A 19403-nucleotide genomic window follows, 5' to 3' on the forward strand; every position below is an offset into this window, starting at 1 on the left:
TTTTCTCACCCATGTACACACAATACCCCATAACGAGAAAGTGAAAGCATGTTTTTTTAGAAATTTTAGCAAATGTATTGAAAATGAAATACAGAAATATCAAATGTACATCAATATTCCCACCCCTGAGTCAATACATGTTAGAATCACCGTTGGTAGTGACTACAGCTTTGAGTCTTTCTGGGTAAGTCCTTAAGAGCTTGCACAGCTGGATTGTACAATATTTGCCCATTATTATTTTTAACATTCTTCAAGCTCTGTCAAATTGTTTGTTGATCATTGCTGTACCTCCCTTTCGACCCCAAAATTTTTAATTGTCAAAGACTCCAGCTACCCTAGTCATAGATTGTTCTCTCTGCTACCGCACGGCAAGCGGTACCGGAGCACCAGCTCTACGTCCAAGAGGCTTCTAAACAGCTTCTACCCCCAAGCCATTAGACTCCTGAACATCTAATCAAATGGCTACCAATACTATTTGCATATCCCCCCCCCCTTTTACACTGCTGATACTCTCTGTTCTTATCATCTATGCATGGTCACTTTGATAACTCTACCTACATGTACATATTACCTCAATTACCTTGACTAACCGGTGTCCCCGCACATTGACTCTGTACTGGTACCACCCTGTATATAGTCTCACTATTGTTATTTTACTGCTGGTCCTTATTTACTTCTTACTTTTATTTCTTATTCTGATTTGTACTGCATTGTTGGTTAAGGGCTCGTAAGTAAGCATTTCACTGTCAGGTCTACCCCGGCGCATGTGACTAATACAATTTGATTAGACAACAATTTTCAAGACTTGTCATAGATTTTCAAAAATATTTCAGTCAAAACTGTTGCTCGGCCACTCAGGAACATTCACATAGAACTGATTTGGCCTTGTGTTTTAGGTTATTGTCCTGCTGAAAGGTGAATTTAAACTCCCTGGTCTTTGTGGTTGAATCTGTGCTTGCAATTCACCACTTGATTGAGGGACCTTAATTGTATGTGCAGGGTACAGAGATGGGGAAGTCATAAAAAATCATGGTTAACTACTATTATTGAACACAGAATGAGTCCATGCAAGTTATTTGATTTGTTAAGCACATGTTTACTCCCGAACTTATTTAGGCTTGCCATAACAAAGGAGTTGAATACTTATTGACTCAAGACATTTCAGCTTTTCATTTTTTATTAATTAAAACTGTTCTACAAGCTAAAAAGCAACTTTAACATTATGGGGTATTGTGTGTACTGTAGATCAGAGACACAAAATCAAAATGTAATCCATTTTAAATTCAGGCTATAAGACAAAAAAAACTTGGTGAAAGGCTTGTGTATTACACTCCATGACACTTATACTGTATACCTAAACTCTGTCAATGAGGAATATAACCCCTACTGGTGGTCTGCATCATATCTCTTCACAGTGTTACTGTGAAAACAACCTTTTTGAAGGTGTAGTATTGTATGTCCCTCTCAGGATATGAATAAGTAATAACCACGGTAAGGGATCTGTACTATTAATTCGCAGTTCATGATCGACGTACAGTACGGACGGTATAGTGATGAAAAAGAATCACTTAAGAGATCAAGGTCAATTCTCAGTTTTATTTAAGACACATACTGTACCTTTGTGCAACATAACGTGACATGGGACATTTTAAGTACACTTCTTCTACTTTCATTCCTACACCTGCTTCTATTTTCAGACGGCCTAGCGTCTGCTATGAAATCACTGGGTATTCCACAGAATTCGAGCAGTTCTCAGGAGATTAATGTCCATATCCAGACACTTACCTGTCAACCAACTTGATAAGATTATTCCCAATGTGTGGCTGGCTGGAATGCACTTCCTCTACTATGTAGCCACCACGCGGTCTTCATGTGTCATGCCTCGTCTTGGAAATGTCATCTGCCATGTGGTACATAACTTTATGTATCGTTTGCTGTCCTAAATATCCTATTGAAAATGTTACATGGCACATTATGATGTACATCCTGTGTGTGCGCTGATCAATTTGTCTCTTGTCACGTTGACGTGCAATATATCCTCAAATAAATAAATACAATATCAGATATCAGCATTCCAATATCATGCATTCAACATGACATTGTTTGTCAGGAGGAAACAACAATTAGACAAATATTTAACTGGATTCCAAACGGTTCCGTGGATTTCCTTTGTCACCCGCTATTCCGATTAGTGAATGTTTACCTCTGAATTTACCATTCTAATTGCTTATTGCAAGTCAATTTGTTTTCTGAGAAAGTTGTTCTGATTGGAAAAAATTACGAGAGCCTTCAATCATATGGTAGCAGTGTAGTGTTCAACAGAGTTCATACAGGGGACATGACCTCTGAAAACATGAACATTTTGAAGGTTGATTTTCCTGTATCTGAAAAATAATCACTATTTTCTGTATTCATGAGAGTGTTTAACCTTGAGTTATTGATAATTAACGATCACTATGCACAAGACTTTGAATGGATTGTCTCCAGGCAACCATATAGATTAGAAGCAGGATATTTGTTTCATGTGGGGAAGGCACATCCACACAATACCCATACGTTCAGCAGTATTGAGCTGCTTACAAATACCACCCTGGGTTAGCATGAAGGGAGACATTATTTTCTCTTGATACTTCTCAATGTTTTGACATCACTGCATCTGATAATAGGGCAATATTAGCAAGAGCATCAAGGTAGCTATTCCCAGACAATATGTTCTGGTCTAACCCAAGTTAGGTTCAGTCATATTCTCAATAGACATAGCACAGTTAACCCTAACCCTAATGTCCTCTATACCATTATGTAATCATGACGTGTTAGGCTCTGGAAAGCACTGGGCAAGGTTTGTGGGTGCAACTGCCACTTTCATTAGTAGGGTCAGTGTCCACTGCCAGTTGCAGTGCATCAAATCGAAATCAGGTACTTCAATTCTGATTAAAACAATCTAAATTGCATGCATGAACTGACACTACAGGATTTGGATTTGTAAATGTTATGCTAAGCAAGGACCAGAGCATTCAGTTAAATGTTGATTGTGTTCAAAAATAAAACCTTGGCAAGGGAAAGCACAGCAGCCATGCTGTCTGTCAGTGTTGTGAGCTACCTGTTGATGGTAACTGAATGGTAACCATTAATGCAGAAGGGTGTCACACCGACTCCTGTGAATGATGGCTGTCATTCTCCCTGGCACTTTCAAAAGGGAACACACACCGGAAATGAAACACATTTAAAAATAGACATTTCAATTTGAAACATTTTTATTCATTTTCAATTACATCTCACAGAGATACGTTTGGTTTGTTAATACAATAGTATTAAAACAGTTATGCAACACCTATCAAGCACAACTCAGCCACAACTTGAAATATCTTGATTTACGAACCATGGAGAAAGAGTTGAATTAATCGAAAATGTTTGAGAAAATCTTCCCCAGGTACTGTATCAATGCACATTAACATGTTTTTCTGTATAGTTCTGCATATTGATCCAAGATGTCTGTGATGGCCATATTTTTATTTAACCTTTATTCTAACTAGTCAAGTCAGTTAAGAACAAATTCTTATTTACAATGATGGCCTACCCCGGCCAAACCCTCCCCTAACCCAGGCGACGCTGGGCCAATTGTGCGCCGCCCTATGATACTGTTAAATGTTGACGATAGCATATGTGAAATTTTTTTCTTCACAGAATCTGCTGAATGTTGATGGCCACCAGACAGATCATACTGTCACTGTGCTTCATTAAGGAATTAAAGGACAACCTCAGAGTGAACCATGGTCGTTTCCACAGTTGACTCATTCTTACAGAACAATTACAATAACAAACAAACAGGTCACACCAAAACACAGGAATGAGGCACACATAGGCAAGGTACTGTATCTCTACCATTAGAAAAGGACATCATGTCATTCTAAATAGAAGCTTGACACGGCCATGGGGAACTAAACATTTTGATTTGTAATTACTGAGGGACGTAACAAACATCATTAAGGGGTACGTTTGCGCCTTCATTTGATTACTTTCATATTTCCGCCATATAAATATCTCATGTAGATTGTTCTAAGGATTGACAATCTTCTCATATGTAAAAGCCTATCCTTTCGGCATAAAATCTAGACATAAAACACTCAAAAGCTTGGTTGACAAATTAATTTAAAAAATGCATACAATAAGGCAATGCAGCTGCGTTGAATACTCTAAATAGTTAGCTGTTGATTTCACATTCTTGAGAAGTGAAAAGTACACGAAAAACACATCCTTTGCTGAGTACTTGACTCTGAAAGTTAGAGTTCATTAAAGGCATTACATGTTTAAGTCTTATAAAGTCAACTTTGACAGTATAAAAAACATAACTGCACAGATCTTGCATGGAGCTGAGCTGAAATGTCCCTTTGAGTTAAGACCTGAAAAAGACAAAAACACACATCAACAAACACATAGTACCTGTGGGATTCATTGTTATGAGACAGAATGTTGTTGAAGGCACTCTGGAAACCTTTGAATCGATTGTACCAAAAGTGAATCCTGTGAATGGTGAAAGACAAAAACAGTTCTCTCTTACCGGACATCTTTGGTATCCTGATGGGGCCACTGCTGCTGCCATCCCCTCCATCACTCAGGGCTTTGATCTCAATGAGGTAGTCCTCACCAGAGGGGACCTGCAGCGCCATGCTGGTCCTGTTGGTCTCCACAACGCTGGTCTTCCCAAGCCAGTTCTGACGGTACAGCACCTAGAGACGGGAGAGGGAATATCATGGTATCTGATATCAATAAAACTAACTTAAGTGACACAGTAGTTTGACATAAATGAGAAATTAGTCATTTTTGGATAATGCCACTGTATTGTTTTTGATTTTTTTTGGAAAGAGGAGGTATTTTTGGGGGAAAGAGACTGACAAACTCTTCAGAAAAAATACAGAAGTATTTTCTTGTGCAGCCAAATAGTCTTAAGAAATTGTATTTGTATTTTTCTGAAGCCCCTTTCCAGAGGATGACATGAATTGCAAATTATAGTGTGAGGTGCTAGTGTGGCCCCCGTGGTGCTCCATGGAGGCTAGTGTCTGAGTGTGGAGCTTCACAGGCACCCAGCGGATTCCTCACCTTCTTTTTCATATCTCTGAGCCACATCAGATCAATCAATTAGCAAAAGGTGCTCCGTTGTAAATTAATACTTTAAAAGAAACCAGGAGCATTTCTGAGTTATAATCCTCTGCTGAATGCTCTCAGAGTTCAGATACTCAAGATGACATGAAACGCTTCTTGTTACGCAGGTTCAAACACTTTTTACTACTGAGCATTCAGAGGGATCAAAAGGCAGGAAAGAATGGATCCTCAGGGCGTTCCACCATTAGGGAAAGTGTTGCCTCAACAGCTATCCACAAGGACACATTTTTGTGTGTTTCCATATCAAAACTTGGCAGACCTTCAATCAAACATACTCAGTGGAAACCCAGAACAATGGAGAAACATGTGTTTTGTGTCATAACACCAGGAACAGTCTATTTAATTTTGTACGGATTGTCCACACAATTTTGTATGGACAATCCATTTGTGACACTGGAAGTGCTGAGATTTATAATTCCACTGCAATCAGGGAGACATTAATAGATAAGACAGCTGTTGAGGTAAGCCAACAAACTGCATTTGTTTCCTAGTTTTGAAAGATTCTGCTATTACACTGACAACACTCACCTTGTATCCTGTCACCTCAGACTCATTTCCCATTGCCTTGACATGCTCCCAACTCAAAAAGATCTTGGAGTTTGTCAAGTTCCACTCAATATTCCCTGGAGGTTGACTTGGTGCTGAAAGATATGCAATCATAAAGCCACACAAACTAATCATGTACAATTCCGTCAATAGCTGAAATTACTTCAAAATTACTTTCTCACTTTAAACATCCCCATAATTGAAGGTACTACCCACTGGGCACACTTTGAATAATAAAAGTTCTACATTTGCTTTATGAGTAGTGAGTGATCCTAGGGTGACAACACATACATTCTAAGTGATTTCAATGGGTCTTTCTCCATTCTAATTGTTTTATACTGTTCGATTAAACATCAACCCAAAATATTTTTCTGCATTTTCATCAACTTTTGCATTTCCTGCACTCCTTTCAGATGTTGCAATTGCGATTTGACTTGCGATTTAGTGCAAAACACTTGGGTGAACTGTTGGTTCCATGGAAATAGAATGACTATTCTAATTCTATACACACTTTGAATACAGTGTTGTTTGACATGACACCGAACATAGATGCCAGGGAGGAGTTATTGTAACAGGGTAGGAACCAAACTGTTGATTATATGTTTCTTAGGGGACCCTGTAATCTTTGGATTCATTGCATGTTCTCATATTCATGCTTTGCGTATTCCTCTTTAATTTGTAAGATACTGTTGCACAAACATGCTGATTTAGGTCTACACCATCACTGGTATTATCAGGCTGTATAGCTAATTACGTTTGCTCTGACTCAGTACATTTATTAGCTAGCTAGCTAGATAGACAGCTAACTAGCGATTAGCAGCAAACAAGATGTAGGCCAAACTTGCTAAGAAAATACAAACTAGCTGTTTTCAGATGTAAGAAACACAAACTAACAATGTAACTATAGAATGCTAGTGTATTTATAATAAGAAGCAAAGTGAAAACAGCGTCGTTATCAGAAAGGAAAGTAGCTATTGGCTGTCCTAAAAGTCGCTAAATGACGTCATCACCTAATTTGCATAATTGGCCATGTGCATGTAATTGTGATGGACACTGTAGGAGAGAGGAATAACGCCGTGGGAGAGACAAAATGTCACGCCCTGACCATAGAGAGCCTTTTATTCTCTATGGTGGTTAGGTCAGGGTGTGACTAGGGTGGGTTATCTAGGTTGTTTTATGTCTATGTTGGCCTGGTATGGTTCCCAATCAGAGGCAGCTGTTTATCGTTATCTCTGATTGGGGATCATATTTAGGCAGCTATTTCCCTACTGTGTTTTGTGGGATCTTGTTTTGTGTTTGTGCACCACTTAGTCACGTTTCATTGTGTCTTTATTTGTTTTGTTCAAAGTTTCACTATAATAAATAATGTGGAACTCAACATCCGCTGCGCCTTGGTCCGTCTCGACACACGATCGTGACACAAAAAGTGAGTAAAAAACACCCGAAATATGTTTAGAACTACAAATAAATGTTCTTCTGTTGATTCTTGGGTTTTTTTATGTCACAATTGCAAACCTCCTTTATCCGGGCTTGGGACCAGCAAAAGTAACCCAAAAGAGACACTCTGGCGGAGTTACTTCGCTTTTTATTTTATTTTGAATTACATTTTTAAAAAATGGTTTGTTTTTTTACATTTACATCCCACCCTGAATGTAAGCTAGGGCGGGATCAGCCAGTGGCAGCTTCCCACATGCGCGATTCATTTGCAGTCTGGACGCGGAGGGGTGAACATCTCCTGCTCTGACTGCAGCTGGGAGGGACTGCTGCGCGAGGACTGGGCCACCTGTGAGTGCTTTGGGACAGGGGTGGGGCCCACAGCAGCACCCGCTGCTCGTTGAGAAGAGTAAGAACGATACGTGCTTTCATGTCAGAGTCTCCAAAAGTCTCCAATAACACCAGAAAAAGTCGCTAGATTTGTCGCTATTCGCTTTTTTGAAAATGATTCGCTAGAGGGGTCTGAATACTCGCTAAATATAGCGACAAAGTCGCTAAGTTGGCAACACTGGTGACGGTGCGGGCTAGGAAAGTGCCATGGAGAAAAGACTCAAGTAGTGAAGTGAACTCTAACAATGGATGGTACACACGGCGTATCACATTTAACAAAAAAAATGTGATACGACAAATCCCTAAAGAAGGTAAAGTAAAAACCCAAACCGGTTCGTGCTTCAATACCGGTATATAGTAAAATATGGTATACTGCCCAGCCCTATTCCCACGCAACAAACGTGGAATAGATGTTGAACTGACGTCTGCGCCCAGTGGGTCTCGAATAGAAGATGACACAAGTAGGGAGAGCTGATTGCTTTGTGATAGAGTTAGTAGTTGAATAATTGCATCTTACTCTGATAAGCTCATAAACACGTCTCCTCTCCCTGAGTAGTTAAGGTAAACAGCATCTTATCACCCATTTTTTATTTATAAAAAAAACCCAGAAGTGACTTCTTATCAACTGTATGCAAGAATGTGCTATGTGTTGCCTTAAAAATGTAGCATTCTCTGTGTTGGTCTTGCCAACCCCAATTGTCTCACCTCTGAGAAGCAGAGGTTACATCATGTAGGTCTGATATCTGATTGGAGGTTAACTTTACAGTAATACTATTGGTCAACAACTCAGGTTTTGAATCCAAACAACTCAGATGCTTATAAAAGACTAAGATTCAATGTTCTTTCTCTTATTTGTTCCTGACCTGCTGTGGTGAGATTTTCTTTCTCTCTCCACACCATGGACTTTTGGGGCATGGCCATTCAGGCTATGATTTCTGTCTCTCTCACTGACCATGCTTCGAATATTGCCTTGTAATGCTTGTTAATGCCTTGTAACTTATGCTTTATGCCTTGAATGTGAATCCATTCATTTTACAAAGTAGTTAAATACAGTTGTATTTGGAATCCAGTCTCAGACCTTCATTTGCCCTATTACTGTAACTCAACTCTTGCATATTGCTAATAATCTTTATGAGTCAGATAAACATTTAAATAGGCTAATTGCATAGTCTTATTAGTCACATGTGATGTATTTATAATATACACATATAAAACATTTCTGGCCACTACACTGCTAATTCACGTTTGTAGGTATGACATAATCCAATTCCATTCGTTAGTCTTGCAGTTAACATGCAGTTAAAACTTTACCCAGATGATGATGTTTTGTCTCAGCAGTGCTGTTGATGTAGAGTATTCACAGAGGCTCTGAAGCCATTGAAGTTGTACTGTATACTGCTGCATACCACCACAATTCCATTCATGTGAACCTCTGCTGGATATGCAGGCTTCATGTACGTGAAAGCAAACTTGTAAAGAGAAAAATGCTCAAATTGCATGTAACAACTATTCCATCTTAGAGAATACTCACGTGGTTTCTTGGTGGTGACGTTAACGGCGGGGCTAGAAGGCCCTGCTCCAGCACTGTTCTGGGCCCTGACGGAGATCAGATACACAGTACTGCCCTTGAGCCCAGAGAGAAGGGCTGCAGTGTCTGTGACCCTCACCATCTCAGCGTCACTCTCCTGCATCCCCTCCTCCCAACAAAGGACCTGGAACCAAAGACATGAAGGTTATTCCAGACCTCCCGACAGCATTAAAACAGGATTAGAGACACTTCCAGCACCGTTGTTTGTGGACCAGATAACCAGGTTCACAATGGGGGTCAAGCAACCTGGGCCATCTCTACAGCCAGACAGTCCTGGGCTATACTAAGGGGAAAATGGGCAAGGATCCTCAGGTTGTTCTGCCATTAGGGACAGTGTTGGTTGTGGAGGAAATTGATATTTGATGTTCACACTTGTGAGGGGTGATTTATAGAACACTACTCAGGCAGGGAAGCAGCCAGCGTATTACGCTCCTTGGGAGCAGTGGCGGTTCTAGACCATTTCAACTGGGGGGGCCAAGCTGGGGCCAGTTGTACTGTTAGAGGGGCCAGTTATATTAGACGTTATTGTTGTCATATCATTTTCTTCACTGCATTGCAGGCAAAAGACCATGGTCATAATCATCATCGTTGCCACGGTCTAATAACGGATGTAAAAAAAGAAGGATAGCAAAAATGTGTTATGTAAAAATTATTTCATACTCCACATTTAGGGGGGCCACAAGGGGGTCCAAAATTGTTGTCACAGGGGCACTGCCCCCCGCCCCCAGAACCGCTATTGCTTGGGAGACTGGAATAGCTGTGGACAAACCTCTTCACTCTAGATTAGATGGTGAGAAATATACCTTTGTATCCCAAGGTATTTTTCGGTGTAGGGGAAATTTCACGTTTTTGCCATTGGCAGTTCTATTTAAATGCATGCCAACCTATTGCTGAGTCAATCATCGTGAGGATAATACTGTATCTATCATGCTGTTTTCTGCTCTCTACCAGCATCATGATTCTTGGGATATGTTTCATACCTCATATCCAATGATCTTCCAACTGCTGGCTGTCTGGGTGATGGGTTCCCAGTACACCTCGATTTCAGAGGCTGACAGCGTCCGGGTCCACACTCTGGACGGGGGTTCAGAGGGCTCTAAGCATGACACATTTAGACCAAAGACATTATCAAGAATGGTATAAACATACAAGTCAAACTAACCCAAAGCTTCCATTTCATCAGCAACTTGATAAATAGTCAAAATAACAAACCTTCCTCTGCGGAATACACTACAACCACATGGCTAGATGGGCCTTCTCCTTTGTTGTTGTAAACTCCAACTTTCACCTCAAATTGGGAGAGGGGTGGGATGCTGTCGTTCCTGAAGGTGTATCTTGATGCATCAGGTGAAGCCAGCACAGTCTGCTTCCATGTGCTTGTACCAAGAGGACGAAAAGCCACAACATATCCAAATTCCTCTCCACTCTGTAGCTCCTCTGGTATTGGCTGAGACAGAGACAATTTGACTCCATAAATTGTAGCAATTCTTATCCCTTCCCATTGGTTGAACTGAATATCAAATTACTACCTTGACTGGAAGTGTCAAATTCTGAACAGTGGAATACCACAACCCCAACATAATATATTATATCCAAAGATATACACAGTATTTACACATTCTGCATGATAAGTTAATTCCCTTTAAGAGACCCATAGAAACACCCATTCTGAGACATAGTCCTAGATTTATGCACAAACAATTTCCACCATCTCTGCATCTGCATTTTGATTTACACACCAGGGGAGCCGTTTGGAACAGGCAAATAGCTAGGCAAGACAGCTCTTCTTTTAATTTAAACCCATTTAATTGAAGTCACATTGCCGTAGAGAATTCTGTCAAAACCCCATTCATGTCAGAAGAGTGATTTGAAATGTACATATTTGTAGGTATTGTATCTTGTAATTGTCCTTGACATAGAAGGAAAATCAAATAAATAATTTTAAAAAGTAAATGAAAGAACAGTGATCTGTCATAATAAATGTATTCTATAAATCTGTGATGATCAGCAAGCTTACCTCCCATTGGATAACCAGTTCTCCTCGCCTTCCTCCTCCTCCACTCACATTACCTGGTGCTACTTCAGGAACTGGATGGACAAAAATAACAACAGTGTCTGTCACACTCTGACCATAGAGAGCCTTTTTATTCTCTATTTTGGTTAGGTAGGGGTATGACTAGGGAGGGTAACCTAGGTTGTTTATTTCTATGTTGGCCTGGTATGGTTCCCAATCAGAGGCAGCTGTTTCTTTGTTGTCTCTGATTGGGGATCATATTTAGGCAGCCATTTCCACACTGTGTTTGGTGGGATCTTGTTTATGTGTAGTTGCCTGTGAGCACTTCATTTGCTTCACATTTCGTTTGTTCTTTATTGTTTTTGTGCGTTTCATTCAATAAACATGTGGAACCCATATCACGCTGCACTTTAGTCCGAATGTTATTACGACAATCGTGACAGTGTACAATAAAAGCGTGTGTATTCCTTGGAGCAAAGGCATGTATTTGAATCCCTACTACTCCGAAACCATACAGAAGCCTTGATATCACTATCATAGTGCCCCTCATCCCAGTACGGTTTCAAAGCAAAGGCTTAGCTTTTTGATGTAATTAAATTAGGGTTGATACAGGCATGAGCGCCAGTGCACGCTACTGCTGTTACTACAGTGTATCACACTGCAGGAATACTCTTCCCTTGTGATTCAGTGGGCCAGGCGGAAGCACTCTGCTAACCCACTCAGAATAGACACTTTCAAGTCATTGCCTTATGGCATGCGTGGGTATTTCACACGGCTCCTGTTGATGCTGCTGACATGAATTAATAATGGCAGGAATTCCTGAGTGCTGATGTAAACAGCATCTAAATGCTTAAAAGGGATGATGCCTCCTGCTCGGGTAGTTCTAATCTGACAAGCAAAAGTTTCAAGTGTCAATGGCCACGTGGTCTAAACACATGAATAAATTATCTCTCACTTTCTTTTCCTATTAGGTAAATTATTAACATCTGTCTCTGTGTCAGTCAAATTGGAACAGAGCTGATTCTGTCTTCATTACACGTAATTAGCGATGAGAAAGGTACAATAACCAATGGACTGGCGTGAAAAGTGTATGTGGGTTCTACATGGTGAAATTCATCAGGGGCTGAACGAAACACTCAATGCAAAATGAAACTAATCAGACCGTTAAATTACATTTCCACTGTGGGGTTGATAGATTCACCACAAGAGGAAAAAGAGAAATGAGAATGTACCTGCCGCTTTTGTTCGAATCTGCTTGGATTGCATGCTGGGCTCTCCAACACCCACACTGTTGCTAGCCACCACCCTGAATTCGTAATCCACCCAGGGGTTCAAATCTATCACCGTTGCATGAAACATCTGTCCAGGCACAGAATCAGGAACTAGGATTAAAGAATTTAGAATTTAAATACATATTGATTCTCATCCACCAACAAAACACATTCATGTTATCAAAGACTGCCTGTGATACAATTAATGTCAATATAACTTATCCAAGAAGGCCCCCAAGATAACGAATGATTAAAGATAAATACTCCTGTTCACATCATTCATCCCCAAAGCTGACTGTTCCCACAGTATTCTGATAGTACAGACATTTTAAAGTGGAAATTACAAACTTCAGATGCCTTTTTAAACCTCAAATACACTACAAGTTCTACATTTCCTGCATTGCAAGAATGTCCTCCTGCAACAGGGTGATCAAATTAAGATCCTACATCTGTAAACAGTGTCCGTGAGGGATGGGCTGGCATTGTAGCTACCTGTCCTGACGGCCTGCCAGCCTATGGAGAAGGGGGTCCTGGCCTGGATGCTGTATGTGGTGACAGGGCTGTGGTTGTCAGGCCCAGACTCCCAGGAGAGCTGGGCAGTGGAGTCAGTGATTTCCCCCACAATAAGGCCCTCTGGGGCACCGGGAGGCCCTGAAATAACCAGCAGCACAGGGACAGAACAGGGAGACAAGGACAACCACTGTCAAATAGTTCTATTGTGTCAGCCAAAAAAGGATGGCAAGGTTAGAGCAGTCTGCCCACAAAAGAGAGAGAGACATTTAATATTTCACACAGCAGAGATAAAGATCCTTCAGTTGATGAAGGGAAATACAAAAGGATTCCAAAAGGAAGGAGAAGAGGAAAATTTATGCATTGATTTTCAGATGCTCCTGTAGTCATTATTTAACACTGAATGACTGTCACCCAGAATAGTTGGCTGAAGTAAAGGGAATTAATAGAACGGGTGATCATGTCTGAGGATGTCTAATTCCTCTTTAGATGGGTGCTACCCTAGATATGGTATATCTTTATGAGTGCTACAGCATGCCAGTAAATCAAAGTATCATCACAGGGAGGAAGTGCGTGCGTACCTCTGACAATCAGGTGGGCTGCTGCTGAAACACTGTCCACCACAGTGTGTACCATGCACACATACTTTCCAGAATGCTTTAGCTGAATATTCCTGACCATCAGATCACCAGCTGATCCCTGATGACAATAGAACAGAAAAAGTGTGCAATTTCACAACAATACTAGTGTCTCAAAATACAGTCATTCAATGTATATTTTTCCAGCTGTGTAGCACCTTTCGTACTACTTATACAGTATACATTATGATAGATTTTTTTTTATCCCATGTATGCTATTGCAGTAGCAGAAAGGTCAGTCTACATACAACAGTCAGAGAAAAGAGCAGGTAGGAACATTGGAGTGACACTGATTTCAACACTCCTTGCGTTAAAAACCAAAAAAATACACTTCCTGAAGTTTAAGAGCTCTGCCAAATGATGCTCACAGTGAAAATGTCAGTGTTATACAGGCCGTTTTAGTGCAGGGTCTTTGTGTGCTCAGCAGACCAGAGGATAAATCCTGCAGTCAGACAGATTTGTGTGCCTTTGTTCACTGGAGTGTCAGGTGATTTACTCATAAGATCAGCAACAGACTGGTTGTTTTAATCTTCATGTCCACAAGTTTTACCTGGCCAGGTCTCCATGTTAAATGCCTTAGTCTTGTCTGAGATGAACAGTGCCTTCAGAAAGTATTCATACCGCTTGACTTATTCCACATTTTGTTGTGTTACAGTCGGGATTCAAAATGGATTAAATAGTTGTTTTTTTTCACCCATCTACACACAATACCCCATAATGACAAAGTGAAAACATGGTTTTAGAAATGTTTGCAAATGTATTGAAAATGAAACACAGAAATATTCACACCCCTAAGTCAATACACGTTACAATCACCTTTGGCAGCGATTACAGCTAGGAGTCTTTCTAGTAAGTCTAAGAGCTTTGCACACCTGGATTGTGTAATATTTGCACATTACAATTTTGTTTTACTCTTCAAGTTCTGTCAAATTGGTTGTTGATCATTACTAGACAGCAATAGATTTTCAAGCTGATTTAATTCAAAATTGTAACTAGGTCACTTAGAAACAATTTAATGTTGTCTTGGTAAGCAACTCCAGTGTATGTTTGGCCTTGTGTTTTAGGTTATTGTCCTGCAGAAAGGTGAATTTGTCTCCCAGTGTCTGTTGGGAAGCAGACTGAACCAGGTTTTCCTCTAGGATTTTCTCCTGTGCTTACCTCTATTCCGTTTCTTTTATCCTAAAAAAAACTCTAGTTCTAGCCAATGATAAGCATGCCCATAACATGATGCCGCCACCATCACAATGTTTGATGTGTTGTGTTGGATTTGCCCCAAACATAACACTTTGTATTCAGAACATAGTGCATTTCTTTGCCAAATTCTTTGCAGTTTTAATTTAGTGCATTATTGCAAACAGGATACATGTTTTGGAATATTTGTATTCTGTATAGTCTTCCTCCTTTTAATTCTGTCACGTCCTGACCAGTAAAAGGGGTTATTTGTCATTGTAGTTTGGTCAGGGCGTGGCAGGGGGTGTTTGTTTTGTGTGTTTCGGTGTTTTTGGGTTTAGGTTATATGTTCTCTATTTCTATGTTTATATCTAGTTTTCTATTTCTATGTTGGGTTTTTGATAATGACCTCCAATTAGAAGCAGCTGGTTGTCGTTGTCTCTAATTGGAGGCCATATTTAGTTGTGTTTGTTTCACTTGTGTTTTGTGGGTGGTTGTTTTCCTGTATATCCTGTGTTGCCTTACGGAACTGTTTCGTTGTTTTGTTTATTTTGTTTAAGTGTTATCTTTAAATAAATTAAGAAGATGAGCACTTTACCCGCTGCGCCTTGGTCCAATCCTTACGACGCCCATGACAGTCATTAAGGTTAGTATTGTGGAGTAACTACAATGTTGTTGATCCATCCTCAGATCTCCTATCAGAGCCATTAAACTCTGTAACCGTATTAAAGTCACCAATAGCCTCATGGTGAAATCCCTGAGCGGTTTCTTTCCTCTCCAGCAACTGAGTCAGGAAGGACACCTGTATCTTTGTAGTGACTGGGAGTATTGATATACCATCCAAAGTGTAATTCATAACTTCACCATGCTCAAAGGGATATTCAATGTCTGCTTTTTTTTACCCATCTACCAATAGGTGCCCTTCTTTGCAAGGCACTGGAAAAACTCCCTGGTCTTTGTGGTTATATTTCGGTTTGAAATTCACTGCTCGACTGAGGGACCATACAGATAATTGTATGTGTGGGGTACAGAGATGAGGTAGTCATTCAAAAATAATGTTAAACACTATTATTGCACACAGAGTGAGTCCATGCAACTTATGTGACTTGTTAAGCAAATATTTAATACCTGAATTTGTTAAGGCTTGGCATAACAAAGAGGTGGAATACTTATTAACTCAAGACATTTCAGCTTTCCTTTTTTATTAATTTGTAAAAATTACAAAAAACATAATTCCACTTTGACATTATGGGGTATTGTGTGTTGGTCAGTGACACCAAATCTCAATTTAATACATTTTAAATGTAACACAAGAAAACGTGGAAAAAGTCAAGGGGTGTGAATACTTTCTGAACGCACTGTAGGTGTTGGTGTAATGATACTGTACAAGGAGGCTTGTGTGTGGAAGTTGTAAATATTCTAACATGTTCATATAAGGTGTAGCTTTACTGTCCAAGCTATGAAGCTTGCGAGAAGAGACTGTGTGCTGTCTCCTGTACAGTACAGGTAGCAGGTACATACCACTCCTATCATCTCAAAGTGGTCCTGTCTGTTGAAATCGATGAGCTTGCCGTTGAAGAACCACTTAAAGGTGGGATCCAGGGAGGAGTCTCCAGACACTTCACATGGCAACACGATGCTCTCTCCCACAGTGGCATCCACACTCAGCGGTGGAACTGTTATCTTGGTTGGCTCTATTTGAGAATACAGAAAAACAAACACACAGGATCATGTTTACCTTGAATATGAATATAAACCTGCAGCTGGACAAAATGTACTTTAGACAAGATGGTTCAATGCAGAGGCAGCCTCCCCTACTACTAATGTAACAAATTGATCTTAAATTGCTCCCATTGGGAAGTGTCTTCCTCTCAATCCTATTACATGTTTTTTCATGATGTTTTATTGATATAGTCTTGAGACTGAATAATTCAACTAAATGCAATCATGGTGTCAAATTAAGGAAAAAATGAATAATGTAACGGCTCTCGTCAGAATGAGTGGACCAAAGCGCAGCGTGGAAAGTGTTCATGATTTTTATTGATCAACGAAACACTTGAACAAAGTAACAAAGTGAACAGTTCTGTCAGGTAACAGATACTAAACAGAAAATAACTAACCACAAAACACAGGTGGGAAAAGGCTGCCTAAGTATGATTCCCAATCAGAGACAACGATAGACAGCTGCCTCTGATTGGGAACCATACTCGGCCAAAACAAAGAAATAGACAACATAGAATGCCCACCCCACATCACACCCTGACCTAACCAAATAGAGAAATAAAACGTCTCTCTAAGGTCAGGGCGTGACTAATAATCCATGTATAACTATCAGAAATTAGAACAGCCAAATTGAAATATGCAGCAGCAGTTCTTTTAAAATTAACATGCAATGTCTGACTTGGATGGAACAGAACATCTCTCTCCTCACTACTATAGATATAGGGATTTTCTACCCTCCGCTGTGTGACCAATAACTCACAGCTGACAAAACCAAGGATGAGTTATGTTTCTGTCAAACCAGCAGGAACATAAAACAACTATACATTTCATTATCAATTTCATGCTTGGCTTAGTATTTTTTTTCCTTCTCTAAACAGGTTTAAACCATCTGCTTAAAAGGTAGTGAAATCTGTGTCCGGAAAAGTACCTTTCACCACCAGAGTACCAGTACTGCTTGATGTCCCAAAGGGGTTCCTGGCCACACAGGTGTACCTCCCTCCGTCTGATTCGCTGATGTTGCTGATACGGAGAGTTCCATCCTCCATGATGGTCCGTCTGACAAGAATGAAAGAACAGACAACTGTTGTTATCAGGATCAATAATGATTTGATAGCCCTTGCTGGGTTATATTGGGATTTGAAATACTATATTAGTGATTGATAAATGAGGATAAGCATACAATTACATCAACACTTTCATATCACATCCATTCCTATATCCATGCTGGAGTTTGAACGACAACTATTTCATGAATAAAAACGTAATTATCTGGAAGATTGAATTCTCTACAAGCACATTTGCAGAGAGCAATTATCTTAGTTGAAGCAGAACAGATTTGCTGTAGGGTCGCCATGCTATTGACAGCACAAAAGATTAAATGCGTATTTTAATAGGATACACAGTGGGACACTAAGGCCAAAATGAGGACAGGGGAAGGAGAAGAGAGCAGAATAACGGGGGAGATGATTCACTAATGGGAATCTTTACCTGCAGCCTTATCGTTATACAACATGTGAGTGATTCCTCACATAACCAGGACAAAAAAGTCCATGGTTTTAGAAATATTCACAAAATGCAATCCATAGAATGGTCCTTTGCAGGGATGTTGGCATACACTGAGTGTACAAAACATTAGGACCGCCTTCCTAATATTGAGTTGCACCCTCTTTTTCCGTCAGAACAGCCTCAATTCGTCGGGCCATGGATTCTATAAGGTGTCGAAGGAATTCCACAGGGATGCTGGCCTGTGTTGACCCCAATGCTTCCCACAGTTGTGTCAAGTTGGCTAGATGTTGTTTGGGTGGTGGACCATTCATGATACCTTCAGGAAACTGTTGAGCATGACAAACCCAGCAGCGTTGCAGTTTTGGACACACTCAAACCAGTGCGCCTGGCACCTACTACCATACCCCGTTCAAAGGCACTTAAATATTACGCTCCTGAGTGGCGCAGTGGTCTAAGGCACTACATCTCAGTGTTAGAGGCATCCCAAGCTCAACCGGCTGTGATCAGGAGTTCCATAGGAAGGTGCACAATTGGCCCAGCATCGCCTGGGTTAGGGGAGGGTTTGGCCTGACTTGCCTAGTTAAATAAAGGTTATAAATATATATATATATATATATATATATATATGCTTTGTCTTGCCCATTCATCCTCAGAATGGCACACATACACAATCCATGTCTCAATTGTCTCTAGGCTTAAAAATCCTTCTTTAATACGTCTCCTCCCCTTCATCTACACCATTGGTTCCCAAACTTTTTATAGTCCCGTACCCCTTCCAATATTCAACCTCCAGCAGCGTACCCCCTCTAGCACCAAAATCTGCGCACTCTCAAATGTGTTTTTTTGCCATCATTGTAAGCCTGCTACACACACACACATATGATACATTTATTAAACATAAGAATGAGTGTGAGCTTTTGTCACAACCCGGTTCGTGGGAAGTGTCAAAGAGCTCTTATAGAACCAGGGCACAAATAATAATATAATAATAATCAATAATTTTGCTCTTTATTTACCTATCTTACATATAAACCTTTTGTTCATCGAAAATTCTGAATAACTCACCACAGGTTAATGAGAAGGGTGTGCTTGAAAGGATGCATATAACTCTGCAATGTTGGGTTGTATTGGAGAGAGTCTCAGTCTTCAATTATTTTCCACAAACAGTCTGTGTCTGTATTTCGTTTTTTTATGCTAGTGAGGGCCGAGAATTCACTCTCACATACTGTAGGTACGTGGTTACAAAGGGCATCAGTGTCTTAACAGTGCGATTTTCCAAGGCAGGATACTCAGCGCAGCCCAATCCAGATATCTGTCAGTGGCTTCTGATTAAATTCCATTTTCACAGATCCGCTTGTTGCAATTTCGATGAGGCTCTCTTGTTCAGATATCGGTAAGTGGACTGGAAGCAGGGCATGAAAGGGATAACGAATCCAGTTGTTTGTGTCATCCGT

The 19403-nt window shown here is 40.3% G+C and overlaps 1 protein-coding gene across 2 annotated transcripts in view; it reads right to left on the reverse strand.

Annotated features, from left to right (window-relative positions):
- Window positions 1-3236: 3236 nt before the first annotated feature.
- LOC106582846 (contactin-4) overlaps window positions 3237-19403 on the reverse strand; it is an 84297-nt gene continuing 68130 nt past the window's right edge. For both annotated transcript variants that reach the window (XM_014166359.2, XM_014166361.2), the window contains exons 12-23: window positions 17372-17499; window positions 16243-16415; window positions 13495-13612; window positions 12896-13054; window positions 12365-12514; window positions 11136-11206; window positions 10331-10565; window positions 10099-10214; window positions 9062-9242; window positions 5689-5801; window positions 4559-4727; window positions 3237-4400 (exon numbers count right to left, since the gene is read on the reverse strand). In XM_014166359.2, coding sequence (XP_014021834.1) covers window positions 4315-4400; window positions 4559-4727; window positions 5689-5801; window positions 9062-9242; window positions 10099-10214; window positions 10331-10565; window positions 11136-11206; window positions 12365-12514; window positions 12896-13054; window positions 13495-13612; window positions 16243-16415; window positions 17372-17499 — 1699 coding nt within the window. In that variant the 3' untranslated portion in view covers window positions 3237-4314. The remainder of the gene's footprint in view (window positions 4401-4558; window positions 4728-5688; window positions 5802-9061; window positions 9243-10098; window positions 10215-10330; window positions 10566-11135; window positions 11207-12364; window positions 12515-12895; window positions 13055-13494; window positions 13613-16242; window positions 16416-17371; window positions 17500-19403) is intronic.

Source organism: Salmo salar, chromosome ssa22 (assembly GCF_905237065.1).
Source record: "Salmo salar chromosome ssa22, Ssal_v3.1, whole genome shotgun sequence".
In the NCBI taxonomy this organism is placed as follows: Eukaryota; Metazoa; Chordata; class Actinopteri; order Salmoniformes; family Salmonidae; genus Salmo; species Salmo salar.